General features: G+C 27.5%; 1 protein-coding gene across 2 annotated transcripts; it reads right to left on the bottom strand.

The window, feature by feature from the left end:
* Positions 1-5,909: 5,909 nt before the first annotated feature.
* LOC132931716 (intraflagellar transport protein 56) lies at positions 5,910-14,296 on the bottom strand. Of its 2 annotated transcripts, XM_060997666.1 has the most exons (10): positions 14,015-14,292; positions 13,739-13,864; positions 12,483-12,674; positions 12,210-12,418; positions 8,771-8,963; positions 8,431-8,697; positions 8,157-8,354; positions 7,940-8,048; positions 6,443-6,683; positions 5,910-6,197 (listed from the first exon to the last, which is right to left on the bottom strand). In XM_060997666.1, the coding sequence occupies exons 1-10, from the start codon at positions 14,015-14,017 to the stop codon at positions 6,086-6,088; spliced, it is 1,650 nt and encodes a 549-aa protein (XP_060853649.1). In that variant the 5' UTR covers positions 14,018-14,292; the 3' UTR covers positions 5,910-6,085. The 2 variants fall into 2 exon arrangements, with proteins under 2 accessions (XP_060853649.1, XP_060853650.1); XM_060997667.1 differs by lacking the exons at positions 5,910-6,197; positions 6,443-6,683 and adding an exon at positions 7,080-7,205 and having other exon boundaries at positions 14,015-14,296.
* Positions 14,297-15,154: the final 858 nt, after the last annotated feature.

The raw sequence follows: 15,154 nt of genomic DNA, 5'->3' as shown, positions 1-15,154 counted from the left end.
GGCTTAACAACCTTATTGCGCTCCCATAATTTCAACAGTAGTGGTGGCCGAATGAGTTAATGTGTCATTTAAAAAAGTGGTGAACCCGCCCAAGGTATCAAAACTTTTTTGCAGTTTTTTTTTCAAGAGTATTTTGTTTTTGGCAAAACAACGTTTGCCGGGTTAGCTAATAATAAATAAAAATAGTACAGTTATGTATTTGTTATTTGTTCTATCGTTCTGACGGCGTTCTTTGGTATGGGTCTAGACGGTCTAGTATTATAGGTACCGCAAAATAAATGAAATTAAATAAATAAATAAAATTGCATTTATTTTGTGCTAGTACCTACACATCATGGTTTATAGGAATAATACTATATAGATTACACTATTATAGACTATAATATTATAAAATCAATGCCTACACAGTACATACTACTGTCTAGTGTCTACAAATATAGATAGAAGTTTACCAATTGCGCTTAAAATTACCTTTTCATATACCAATTGCGCTCTAAAAATTTTAGGGTCGATAGACCAATTGCACTCAATACATTTTACATTACCGAAAGAAAACTTAATAACCGATTTTTTTGCGAGTTAAAAGTAAAAGTCTTCCAAGTCGGTGAAACGTATAGGCTTTATACAGTTTAGTTAATGAAAATTAAAATATAGATTATTATTAATAATAATAAGAGAATAGGTGGTTAAATCATAAAGATATAATAGTAATAATACGATTTTGAGTTTAAGGTAATCATGATGTTTGTATTTTGCATGTTTTAACAATAATAATAATTTTTTAAATAATAATTTGAGCATGGCAATTAGAATAATATAATTTGAATACAAGCGCAATTGGTATATTGACCGTAAAATATAAAGAGCGCAATTGGTACACTAACCAAAAAATATAAGAGGCGCAATTGGTACACTGACCCTAAAATATATTCAGCGCAATTAGTATATTGACCCTAGTATAAAAATTTTGTTTTAGGCGCAATTGGTCCATGCCCATATGGATACTTTTGTATTTATGCCTTGGTATGTTCATTGTTCGTTGGACTATAGCAAGGTGGACTACTCGGTGCATCCGAGTTGGGTACGACTCGTTTGCGCACATTTGCCTTTTTTACGACACGTTTGCGCACAAAATCACAACTCGTTTGCGCACACATATTTTAGGTTTAAATAATAAAGGTACAACTCGTTTGCGCACACATATTTTAGGTTTAAATAATAAAGGTACAACTCGTTTGCGCACACATTTTTTATTTGTACACCTAAAATGTATATCACCTGATTTCAACGTTCGAAATTCTCTAAATTTATAATTATCTATATTTATGCACTTTTTACTTCGACGCGTTTCAAAAACATCAGAAACTTCGATATCCATAGTCAGTATAATAGTTATAGTACTGGTTTCTGGCGAACGACTGTTTAAAAGTATATTATATTTAATACACGTCGATTATTTTTAATGATGATCATGACTAATGATATCGATTATTGATATGCTGATAATTTGTATTGTTCAAGATATAATATTATTATTATCTATCGCGTTATTCCGAGACCAAGTTCGACGACCTTTGTACAGATTAAGCTCGGCAAGTTCAACAGTCGTCCCCTCCTCTCTTGCCTATACGACAACCGTGGACATATCCACCTACGCACCGTACGTACTGTTCTTCCGCGACCGTCGTACGAGACGTCGCCTTTGTCGCGTGTGCGTCGTTTTTCATTATCATAAAATATTATATTATATTGTGTTACACAGTAACATTTATGTTTTGCGCAAACGAGTCGTCCGTTTCAGATTAACGACGGTATTCGTTGTGCGCAAACGAGTCATCTATATTTAGGTAAAAAATTTGGATTGTGCGCAAACGAGTTGCACCGATCCGAGTTGGGTCCCGAATACTAGGGGCTAATCGCAGGTAGTGTACTAGTTAGGTCCCAGATTTTTATAGGTACTATACTAGTTGGGTCCCAAATTATTATAGGTATTCCACTAGTTCCTGAATATTTTTTGGTAAGTACTACACTATACTAACATTTTCATTCCCATTTTAACAGACTGTCTATGAGCTATTTAGACCACAGGTATGGTTAAAAATGTTTTTTACAGTTTTTTTTTAAAATATTAAAAATGCTAAAAACCAAGTATATAAATACATATTATTTAATTTAAATAAATCCATATAATAGGTTTATGAAGAATTGTATAATTTATATAATAGTATTTGATAGTTAGTAAAAATATTGTACAATAATATTAATAGAATTTTATTAAATTTAAAAGTAAATGAAAAGTACTTATACATATATAATATGACTATTATGGGATATTCGTAATAAAAAAAGACGTAAGTGGTTTTCTCTCATGGATTTTTCGAGCATTCGTGTAATAATATCAGTATTATCGGTAATATCTGATAATTTTTGACATATCTTATAATAAACTATCTGGAACAGCGATAAATGCCGGTTAAACCTCGACGAGTTATCTATCGATATAGCTACATGTTGGTAGTAAGTGTTCTGCATTCTAACCACTAGCACTATGGAAGATTCTAACGTTATGTTCAGTGAAAAGGGCAAAAAAATATATATTATAGAAGGATATAAATTTTCATTTCACAAACTTCTGAAAAATGATATTGAACGATGGAGATGTATTCATAGATCATGTAAGTCATTTTTTAAATACAACGAAAATCAATTTATTGATCAAAATTTGACACATAATCATAATTGTGATTCCGAAAAAATATTAAATAGGCAGATATTAAATAATAATTTAAAGAGAAAAGCTCAAAATGATATATGTGAGAAACCTTCTAAATTATTACATGCTGAATTAAAAAACAATGATATAGATACATTAACACGTTACGATTGTACACTTATTAAAAAAAATATTCATCACGCGAGAAAAAATATTCTACCAAATATTCCACAAAGTTATGACGAGGTTCACAAAGTATTGAACGATTTAAATATAAAAACTAACAAACAAGAAAATTTTTTATTAATTAATGATAATCAATATAACATAGTTATTTTTTGTACAGTCGAAAATTTAAATTTTTTATGTAACAACAACACGTTTTACGTAGATGGCACATTCAAAAGTTGCCCAAAAATATTTATGCAAATATTCACAATACATACAATACATAATAATCATTATATTCCACTTATTTTTTGTCTACTCCCAAATAAACAAAAAGAAATTTATACTCAAACTTTTCGGATGTTATGTAATGAATGCGAAAAACTTAATTTAAAATTTTTACCTCAAACAATATATGTAGACTTTGAAGAAGCTATTCATAATTCTATTTTATCAGTATGGCCGGAAATAAATATTAAAGGGTGTAGATTCCATTTAGGGCAGAGCTGGTGGCGGAAAATTCAAAATTTGGGATTAACAAACGAGTATAAAAGTAATTCTGAATTAAGTAAATATCTCAAATATTTTTTTGGCTTACCATTTCTACACCCAGAAGAAGTGGAAAATTGTTTTATTGAAGATATAATGAGTCTCCAACCAAACGACAATAAAATTCGAGAATTCACTGATTATGTTTTTGACAATTATATTAATGAAGAATCTAGATTTCCACCAAAAATTTGGTCAGAATTTAATGCCTCGACAATGCGAACCACAAATTCCTGCGAATCATTCCATTCTCATTTTAATTCTATGTTTTACACAGCACACCCAAATATTTATCAGTTCCTAGAAATTTTAAAAAACGTACAAATTGATACTTATATAAAAATGAGAAGTGTAGAAGTAATGAAAAAAAGAAACTGCATTTTGCTAAAAGAAAAATTTATAGCTGACAATATGAATAAAAAAACTGCAGGAATAATCAATCGATTTGATTTTGTAAAATTAATATCGTATAAATTTTTACCAACAAACATGTGATTTTTCCAAAAATATTTTTTTTTTGTATTTATAATATTATTGTATAATAATTTTAACATTTTTAATATTTTTTAACTTACACCTATATGGCTATATTTATATTATATAATATGTATTTTTATACTAATTAGTTTTTAACCTTTTCAATATATAAGTGATTTATTTTTTTATAAAATTCTAATTACTTATATTTTAATAGAAAAGAAACAAAACTAAAAAAAAAAACTGTAAAAAACATTTTTAACCATACCTGTGGTCTAAATAGATCATAGACAGTCCTAAGTCTGTTAAAATGGGAAGGAAAATGTTAGTATAGTACTATAGTGTAGTACTTACCAAAAAATATTCAAGAACTAGTATTGTAGCTAAAATAATTCAGGACCCAACTAGTGTAGCAACTATAAAAATCCGGGACCGAACTAGTATAGTACCTACAAAAATCCGGGACCCAACTAGTGTAGTACCTAAAATAATTCGGGACCCAACTAGTGTAGTAATTATAAATTTGGGACCCAACTCGGATGCAGCCGGACTACTACATGCAGTGACTGATTTACCAATTCATGGGCCCAGTACAATTTACAATTTTGGTCGCCAAATTGTCCATTTATATTTTTTTTAATGTCAAAATAAAATTTATGCAAAATATATTTTTAAATTAATGTTATATGTAATTATTGTAATTAGCTGTTTGCCTATTTATAAATGAGCAGTTGGATCATAGAATAATATTTTACTGTCAAAAATATATGATTATTTAATATACAAGAATACTACACTTCAAATGTGTCTAATTAATGTAATATTTATTCAAGTTAGTATACAAATTAAAAAGTCAACGTTTTTTTTTTAAATAAAAATTAGCATTTCATTATTATTTTTTACACTTATATATCACACTAAATTTTTAATGTTTTAAGTCAAATTTGATTTCAGCTTTAAGGTTTTCCCAAAGTATGATAAAAAGGTACAATTATTTAACCTAAGTCGCACCGCCCAGTGCAATTGTCCCATTTGTCCTTCTATAAATATGGCACTGGGACTAGGTACATGATCACTATGAGTTAGGTACTAAAGTTTTTCTACCAGAGTTCATGGTACTATTTAGTCCATTCATACTTCATAGTTTCATACAGAGATTAGATCTCCACATCATCAATCAATAATCCCCATGATAAAGTTCCAAAACTTTATATTATCAAGCACATCACTAACCCTTGTCATATAGGTCGCTGTAAAATGCAGCCCGACTGTTAATAGTTTATACTTGCATATAGCTATATAGGTACGATTGCCCGTTTGTGGCTAAATATTATTTTATTCATACATAAATGTCGTAAATTACGTCTAGGTTTCTAGTATTTTTTATTAAATTAATAATTATCTTTATTTTTTTAGAATTTTAACAGGCAATATAATTGTATTAGTATAATTAATTTTGCTGTTTATATTGTATATGATAAAAAATGTATTATTAAAAATTAATAATTTGATAATAAATAAAAATGTGTATGAGTGATGTGTATGATTATTCCCACATTAAGTGTAAACGAATAATAATTATGTATTATAATATATTATTTTTGTTTGAAATTCTTTCAATTTTTTCTTGTACATAATTTATTTAGGTAGGTATCTTCTTTCTTTATTGTTCTACTTTTTTATTTTTTGTTCCTTGATTTGTTTAAACTAATATGTATTTGTCACTGCATTTTTTTTTTTCATGAGCAGGGCCGCAATTTACGTATACGTTTCAAAAATAAGTATTACAATTTACGTAGTACACTTATATCTACGAGACTACGACCTACCTATATGATGACTGTGAGCTTTTTTCGGAGACGCAATTTTCCTAATACACTTACTGACTAAATAGGTAGTGAATAATGATCTGAAATAATATAATTAGTTGTATTATATTATAATGCATTTATGTACCGTACCTATTAATAACTTATATTGATACATAAATATAGTATAGATATGAACGCGTATGGTACTCGTATATTATTAATCATAACTTGCTAGTTGTTATACATATTTTAATATTTAAAACTTACAAGTTATAGACATAATATATAATAAGAATATGCCACAATAAGGTTATAAAGTATAATAATTTTTAGGCACCCACTTATTTAGGTTATATCACGGATAAATCTAAACAACTACTTTGTTATTTTTCGCCCATTTCTTCATCATTTTTATCATTTGTTCAACTTGAGAATTTGCTGAATTTCTTAATAAATGTATAACATCAGCTATCTGATCTCTGTATTAAAATAAAAATCGTATTATTAACTTGTGGACTGTTGTAGTTATTTTGCAATGTTTATATAGATTATAGGTATATAATAATGATTTTAGTATTTTACTAATGGTACAATTCTAGGATCTAGATTCCAGAATAGGAGAATTATATAGTTAACCTAATTTCACCACTGGTATTAACGTCATAACGTACATTTAGTAGGTTTATAAAAAAAATACAAAATAAATATAGCAATTTGAACGTACTGTGGTTGATTGCCAAGAACAATTTGTTGAAATATGCCGGCACAAGCACCTCGTTTACCTTCCCAATATTCAGGTAATAAATCTAACCTTTCGAGCATATCAAATGCTTTTGCTGATTGCCAAAACTGATTAGTTTTATAACAATCATTTGCGATTGACTGCAATATTATCAATGAATCTTGTGAATTTTCAATTTTCAAATATAAATCCCATGCTGATTGCGACTTTTTATTCATAATGACTATAAATAAAAAAAATGCCAATATGCCATTATAATTTTACAAACGAACAATAATATTTAAAACTAAATAACTATAATACCTAATAGTGTCCTATGATACCAAAGTATAATATTCAATATTATATATATCATAATATAAACATCGAAATAAGGACATTTATTTAAGTTTCCAAATAAATAAAAAAAATTAACCACTTTGGCTAGATATCAGGCACATATTTGTGGGGGGTGATAGAGGCAATCGTCCCCCCAAAAAAAGCCCGTATTATAAGCAATTTTAGTATGTATCTTATAACTTATAAGTAGGGATGAGAAGTTTTAGGAGGAAAAATTGTCAAAATATGCACAAAATAAAATAAAAAATATGCACAAAAAAACGAAAATATACCAAAAAAAAACCGAAAATATACATAACATTTTTAATTATAAATAAAAATAATATAGTATAATACAATTTATAAACAACGTCAAAATGTCAGCATCTGATCTATTCGACGAATTCTTGTTTCAACATCTGTATATCTAAAAAAAGTTATACATTTTTGTCAATTATATTTTTATTTATAAGTATAATATTTAATTTAAGTATAATCTTCGATAATATTATAACTAAATCTGCATTTTTATGCACAAAAAAAAGTTTAATATGCTATTATTATAAAAATGTATCCAAATATGCAAAAATATGCAAAAAAACAACAAAAAAGAACTCGCTAGCTTATGAAACGGATTTATAGATCACATATAGCTATGAATAGAAGGCATGGACAAAAATATGCAAGTCCTATAACTTCTCAGTTCTCATCCCTAATTATTAATATTTATTATTAATTATATATAATGAGCAACCCTTTTTATATGAGTACACCGTCATAAATGTATTATGGAGTATTTGGACTATTCCTAAAAAAATTAATAGCCCCTCCTAAGATGAGGTTTCAGATACGTGCCTGCTTTATATTATGTGGTAAAAACCACTTTTTTCATCCCCTACGGACTCAACTAAGTTACCCATCCGGCATCCACTACAGACGATTTAAATTTAAAACATCCCTCGAATTGTAATTTATATGCAAAATCAGCTCAAGATGGGTCACTGAATACAAATTATTTTTTAGTTCGGATTTATAGACTGAGCAATTACAAAATAACCTGATATGGGTATAGGTACTAAATGTCCATGTGTTGTATAATATATCATAATCATATTATAATGGTTAGCTTATAGGTAATTAAATATTTTATTGAAAACTTACAACAATGTGTTAAATGGTTTATGTAAATGAAACTTTCTCGTATTTTATTGCTTTTTACTTGTAAATACATCTCTTCTGCTTCCTTGTACTCACCTAGCGATAATTTCACCTATACATAATAAATAATATTATAATAATATATAAATGTTTTACAATTTTACATTTTGTTATTGCTTATTCAGATATTTAGTTCATAGATAATAGCTAATACAAATACCTGAGCAAAATTAAAATTAAAACTATCGTCATTTGAGAAATAGCTTTTTATTGAACTTAGATATAAGCTAACTTCATCATAACGCCCTTCTAAAAATAAAGAGGAAGCCATGCATTGCCGACCAGGTATTGTGTCACATTCACTGGAACTACTTCCTACCATATTGAATAAACTCTGTCCGTTATCGATTTGCTTTGTCTAAAAATATGAATAAAAAATTTACCTTAGGTAATTATTTTTTAATAGTTTATTAATGATAATTTTATTTTTTTACATCTCCTTTTTCTTGACCAACAACTACATTAACAATAGCTTTTAAGATATATTCTTGAGGAATAGCTGGTTCCAAATCTTTAATTAATTCATAGGCTTCTTCATTTTCTCCTTGTCTCAAATAATATATTACCAAATTAAGTCGGGCTTCTGGAAGGATATCAACAAGAGTTGGCAACACTTGTAAAGCACCTTCTCCTTCGCGAAAAACAACCATGTTATGTTTAATCAAATCTTCACAAAACTTAAATGTTGATGATCTTCTCGCCTTTAATTATTTTTGTAAAAAATAATTTTATTAGAAACAAGAAAAATTATTTCATTAATATAATTTAACTCACTATAAGATTTTTCAATTCTGATTCAGCAGCCTTACCATCATATAATTTGTATAAATTGCAAGCTTTTAAATTAGTTAATATCATAGAATCTGGATATTTTTTCATATAAACATCTAGAATTTCTTGAGAGACATCATAAAAGTCTAATTTATAATAACAAAGAGCCATATAAACATTCAGTGCCAAAAAATGTCTGTAAATATAATAAATTACTTGAACTATCTTCTATAGTTATATAAGTTACATGTATAACATGTAGAACTTAATTAGATATTCAATTAATAACCTATAACCATTACCTATCCGCTAAACTATACACCACATAAATACATAATAATATCAGAACCTATACATCTCTATACTTCTATAATTCTACCGTGATTGAATATTAGATGGTATAGCACTATATAAATTTGCCATCAAATATTTGGTTGCACTACCTACAACCAAATGATAAATAGTAACTTTGACACCGTGAAAATTTTAATTTTGGGGGCTGAATTTGCATTTGAAAATTGGGAGAAGGTGAAAACCTAAAATATGTTATTTTATTTTAGTATAACCTTTCATTGTAAGCCTTTTTTGATTTTTATTCTAAGGTATTTGCTAAGGAAATAAAGAATTATTATTTAGTTGTAAAGGCCATTCTTTTCGGTTTGAAGTGAAATTTACTTGAATCGTTTTGGTTTCATTTACCTAGTATAATTTTTCATTGCTTAATCCACAAGGAAATCAAGTCAGAATTTATAATCTTATAAAATAAATTGAATATAAAAAATCCATATAGCAAAAAAAAAAGCACTTATAATTTAAAATGTAGATAATAATTAATTTTGGGCCCCATCAAAAAAATTAGACCCGGGCCTCAAAATTTCTAAGTTGGGCTCCGAGTATATGACTATATACATATATTCTTATAACACTGTGTATAGTGTATTATTATTATCTATTAGACTCATATCTGGGATATAGGCTATTATTATTATTAATATTAATATTTAAGTCTTTATACAAAATAATATACGTGAATGACTCCGCTCGATGATCATGAATCATGATTGTTCAATAATAATACTCTACTCTTCATCTGCCCTGGTAAAGGTAAATATATTGTAGTGTAATATCGTATTATTTTAAAATCGTCTCAATGGCTTAGTCGCTATGGCCGTCTAACCTTATTGGGTTATAAACTTATAACTTAAAAATATAAGTACTAAGTAGTAAATAACGAATAACGAACTAGCAAAAATATGCGAAAATAGATTTAATAATTTCATAAAAAAATCGTTATTAATACGTTTGAAAATAAAGATCTCATTTACTATTATTAAAAAAAACTAATAACTATAAATTATACTTGTAACAATTAGATAGTACGTATGTTAAAAAAAATCAGCCGCCCATGACCAAATCATTTAACCATCAGTGGAGGTAAATAAGTTGGCATTAAATTACCTACTGTGTCTTACACAAAAATATCTGTCTTCAAGCTACGATTTGAGGATAAGATAATAGATAATATATAAGAGCTGGTAAAAAGGATTTAGATTATAAATATGAAACTTAGAGACTATCGTGTCATTGTCATATACTTTATTTTAATTTGTAATGAGCAGCATAAAGCCATAAACTTTCTAGTAATAAATTGAGTGAAATTTATTGATAAATAGAAATTATTTATGGTTGACTTGTGAAAATGTATTATGTAATGATGTCATTAACCAAAATGATTCAATTATGTAGGTAAATGTTGTAAAACACATATTTTAAATTCAAATGTACATCTTTCACCGGTCATTGACGTCATTTACCAAAATTTGTGGTAAATGAAGATAAATCTCAAATAATACACTAGCTGATTGTTTTAATATAGATACTATTAAATAATGATTTATTGTTGGCGGGTGAATGGTGATTCATTTTTAAATCTCATCATTTTTGATTTCAATGAAGTTAATGAAAGGTTAGGTTAATTGAAATGAATAAAATAGGTTACCATGACATTTTGAACTGCACAACATTTCTGCTACATTGTAGGCACATTATTTAGTGACACAACCAGTTTTGCAATTGCATCGATTAAAGCCTTTTGATGACCAGCTATTTATGTCCAGCGGCTTCGCGTAATGTTATTTCCCTATCTTTAATTTTTTTCACAACTTCATCTAGTTCTAGAAATTTTTCTTTGCATGGGGAAATTTGAGCTCTTGTATGTTTATGTTTCAACACACCATATTCTGTACCTGGTTCAAACACCTAGGTGCTTATTTTATTTAAAATTAAATAATTTATCAAATTAAAATTGGCTTACATAATTTATACATGCCATCTTTACACAAAATAATAACAGCAAGTAAATTAAGCGGAGAACTTCGAGCCCTATCAACATCTGGTATTGGGACACAAACAGTTGTACCGACTTTGAGCTTTGAACATTTTTCGTTAGTCAATCTCAACATTTTTTAAGTCAAAACTATTTTTTAAAATTCAATACAATTCTTTCCATAAAGAATTATATTCCATAATCATTCTCCAATTAAACTGGGGACTGACGTCAATAACCGGGGAATGTCTACATTTACAACATTTACCAATTTTTAGGTAAATGACGAAATTTTTTAATATAATAATATAATATAATATTTATTTTATTGCTAGTAGAAGAAATGTGTACAAAGTATAATGGATGAAATATGAATATATGTAGTTACTAGCTTTGTTCTACACTGAGGTAAACCGTAAACTTCTTATCGTATAGAGAAAGAATACTTATCTAGATTGTTATTTTAAAAATAAAGAAGAAATATGTAATGAATAAACTAAAAAGTGAATTTAAAATAAAGAATATAATTTAAAAAGAAAATAATTCACAAATTAGATATTGATATAGAAGGAACACAATAAGAACTTTAAAGTATAGTAACAATTATAAGTATATAAAATATCATTTAGTAATTGAATATTTAGGATTTTTAATAAGTAAGCTATTTAATAAATGTCTTTCAGTATTCAGTATAACTTTTCATAAATAATAGTTTTGAATAATAAAATAATTTCTACAGACTATCATAAAACCAATTCTTTAGTTTGTAATGTTTGTATTTAAATTGCAAATAATTTGAACATTCTTATTTCATCTGGGATGATCTCTAATGTCTTTAGACCAACTTGATTCAATATATTAGATGCTTTTTTGGTATTAGTAAAAGGAATTTCGAGATGTTTTTTTCTGAGATTATGAGGATTTACCACGTTAACATATATATATTATTAATTATTATATTAAATACAATAGTTATCGGTGATATGTTATCACTTACGCTCAATCTGGTATCATAGGTAGATATGAGATATTAAATTATATTATAATTTATAACACTACAGTTAATGAACTAATTACTATGTAATAACTATAGAATTGAATTGAATTTATAATTACCGATTATTGATCATTAACTTTTTATATATATCAATAGCTTCTTGGTAATGTGATCTAAGATAATGTATAGCTGCTAATGATAATTGATCTTCAACCACATCCGCTAAAAGTTCATGATACTCCATAAGCTTTTTTTCGTCACCTTGTTTATGTGACAGATGAAATTGCAATCGAATTTTTACGTCGGAGATGTTGGACTTATCTAATACCTTAAAGTGACGGGCAATAATAATTATTTTAATAATTCGTATGATTTGTACTAAAATATATTACTTCCTCAGCCTCTGGGTACATGCCTAAATAAAAATAGCAACAAGCCAAATTGACAAACAAATGTTTTATTCCTGAATTTTTGATATGACTTTTGTAAATTAACATTGCGTTATTATAATCACCTAAATGAAAATAACAATATGCTAGCCATAGTTCTAATTCCACATCTTGTTTTGATTTTTCTATATCAAACTAAAAAAAGTAAATAAATTAGTTAAAAATAAATTAAATATTACAAAATTCTTGAAATTTTAATATAAGATGACATTTTAGTCTCAATAACATTATTAGATTTTGAAATAATTAGTGGTTCGTGATAAAAAATATCATATGGTATATACGCATAAACGTATGTAGCTAGTGCATACTGTGGTATGTTCATATATAGGTACATTAAGTATAATGCTTATTATAATAACAACTAATGGCAATGCCTAATACCATTGGTTATAGTTTATAATATATTAGTCTATTCTATAATCAATGTTAAATGCTAATACTGTATGTCTGCATACTTCGTGTCTGCATAATATACCTATTAGCAAGGCTGGCAAGTTAACTGATTATTTTAACTCGTTAAAAGTTAAATTGAAAAAAAAGTAACTTAACTTAGTTAAAAATAAGTTACTTTCCTTTTTTTATGTAAAATTAACTGAAAGGTCACAGGAAGCAATACAAACAGTGTTATGAAAAAATAATAATTGTTGATGACATGACGAATTTATTGCTTAATATAGTTAATAATATGTTAAAATCATTCTGGGTTTTCTCGTTAAGTTAGAAGTTACTTATGAAAACAAAAGTAACTCGTTATAGTAACTTAACTTTAACTTTTTAACTTGTTAATGTCCACTCTTGCCTATTAGTTAATAGTTATTACTTTTATTAATTAATCATTTATTTTATATTGTTGTACTTTCAGGTTCTAGAATAAAAACATTTTAAATTATTAATTACTACGTGTAAGCGGTGTCGTTAAAATGGTTTTAAATCCTCGGATAATTGTATTTTTACTAGTTAATAAAATAATTCAACTACCAGGAAGACAGTGAAATCAGCGAATATATCTATTATCTATACTATAGATATAATATATAATATAGGTATTTAAAATCGTTTTAATGCCATCATGTGAACGTAGTAAATATTTTTTTGTTATTGTAATTTGCAATGAATAATAATATAATATAAAATTAATAAAGCGTTTATAAAGTATAATAATTCAAGTGACTAATTTATTAAAAAACAATACCAACTTTTAAAATGGTTAAAGCACCAATGTAATCTCTTTTCTCGATGAAATCCTTAGCGGTTATTTTATGATTTATTGGTTTAGTTTTCTCTAATTGCTGTTCTACCGCTGGTTTTACACGTGATAGGATCTATATAAAAAATATATCATAAACTGTCAACTAATATAAAATAATGTAAATCTAACAAATATCAACAATTTTAAATCTTGTACGTATTATTATACTAATAAATGATAGCCGAGTATAATAAGAGAAAAATATGTTTTTTTGTGATCTTACCATATTTGAGGTGGGTATTGGTAGTAGCTAGTATTTACAAACTATTCCTATAATTAATAATTAGTAAATATTTTGTGTGAAAAATGTGTATATTTACATTCTAAAATTGGTAATGTAATCATTAAAGTACATTATAAAATACTAACTATTTTTTAGTTATTGTAACTTGTCTACGTTTACTACTGTTGTGGTTTCCACGTCAATATTCATATCCATAGCAACTTAGGTAGGATCTGGTTCTGGTAGGTAAATACTATACCTATATACTTGCTGTAACTTGGAATTTATTTCCGTTCTAAAAATATTTTTTGGGAGGCCAAGTTCTTTAAATATAGACTATATTATTATACAGTTAATAATTTATTATAAACAGTTCATAAAACATTAAATATATATTCTACTTTATTAAAATTGTTTTTATGATTTAGTAAATACGTGTATCTATTCTAATTTCTTGAAAATTCAAGAAGAATTAATTTTAATCTTGAAAAAGCAGTTTAACAAAAATTCTGAAATAGGTACCTTTATTTATATAATAAATATTTATTGCATATAGGTACACCGTACACTGCATGTGTACTTGTATATTTCGTATGTACAGGGTGGTGCAGAGGAAACGCATGTTTTTCAATATTGAATTACTGGGACACAATGGGTTGAAAATAATAAAAACAAGTATTAAATGATAGGATTTTTAATGCCGTTTTTGAAATTACATAGCATGTTTAGGTTTGGAAAATAATGTCTTTGAGATGACGTCCTTCTTGCTGGATACAAATGTGGATCCTCTTACGGCTCTCTCCAACATTTCATTCGGCACGGCTTCAATTCCCTGACGAATGGAATTTTTAAGGTCTTCGAGTGTGCGAGGCTTGTTGATGTACACTTTTGATTTTAAATATCCCCACAAAAAGAAGTCACATATCGACAGGTCGGGTGAGCGAGGGGGCCAGTGAACATCGCCAAATCTCGAAATCACATGTCCTGGAAACATTTGTCGAACCACTGCCATGGATGCTCTCGCCGTGTGAGCTGTGGCACCATGACGACTGAAACGGCATTGCATGGGCTATCTGCTAACATTCGTTCAAGGTCAATACCCCCCTCCCGTCGCCGCGTACTAGCGGTTCGAAAAACATG

Source organism: Rhopalosiphum padi, chromosome 1, assembly GCF_020882245.1.
Source record: "Rhopalosiphum padi isolate XX-2018 chromosome 1, ASM2088224v1, whole genome shotgun sequence".
Taxonomy (NCBI): domain Eukaryota; kingdom Metazoa; phylum Arthropoda; class Insecta; order Hemiptera; family Aphididae; genus Rhopalosiphum; species Rhopalosiphum padi.
This window is presented reverse-complemented; position numbering and strand designations above follow the sequence as displayed.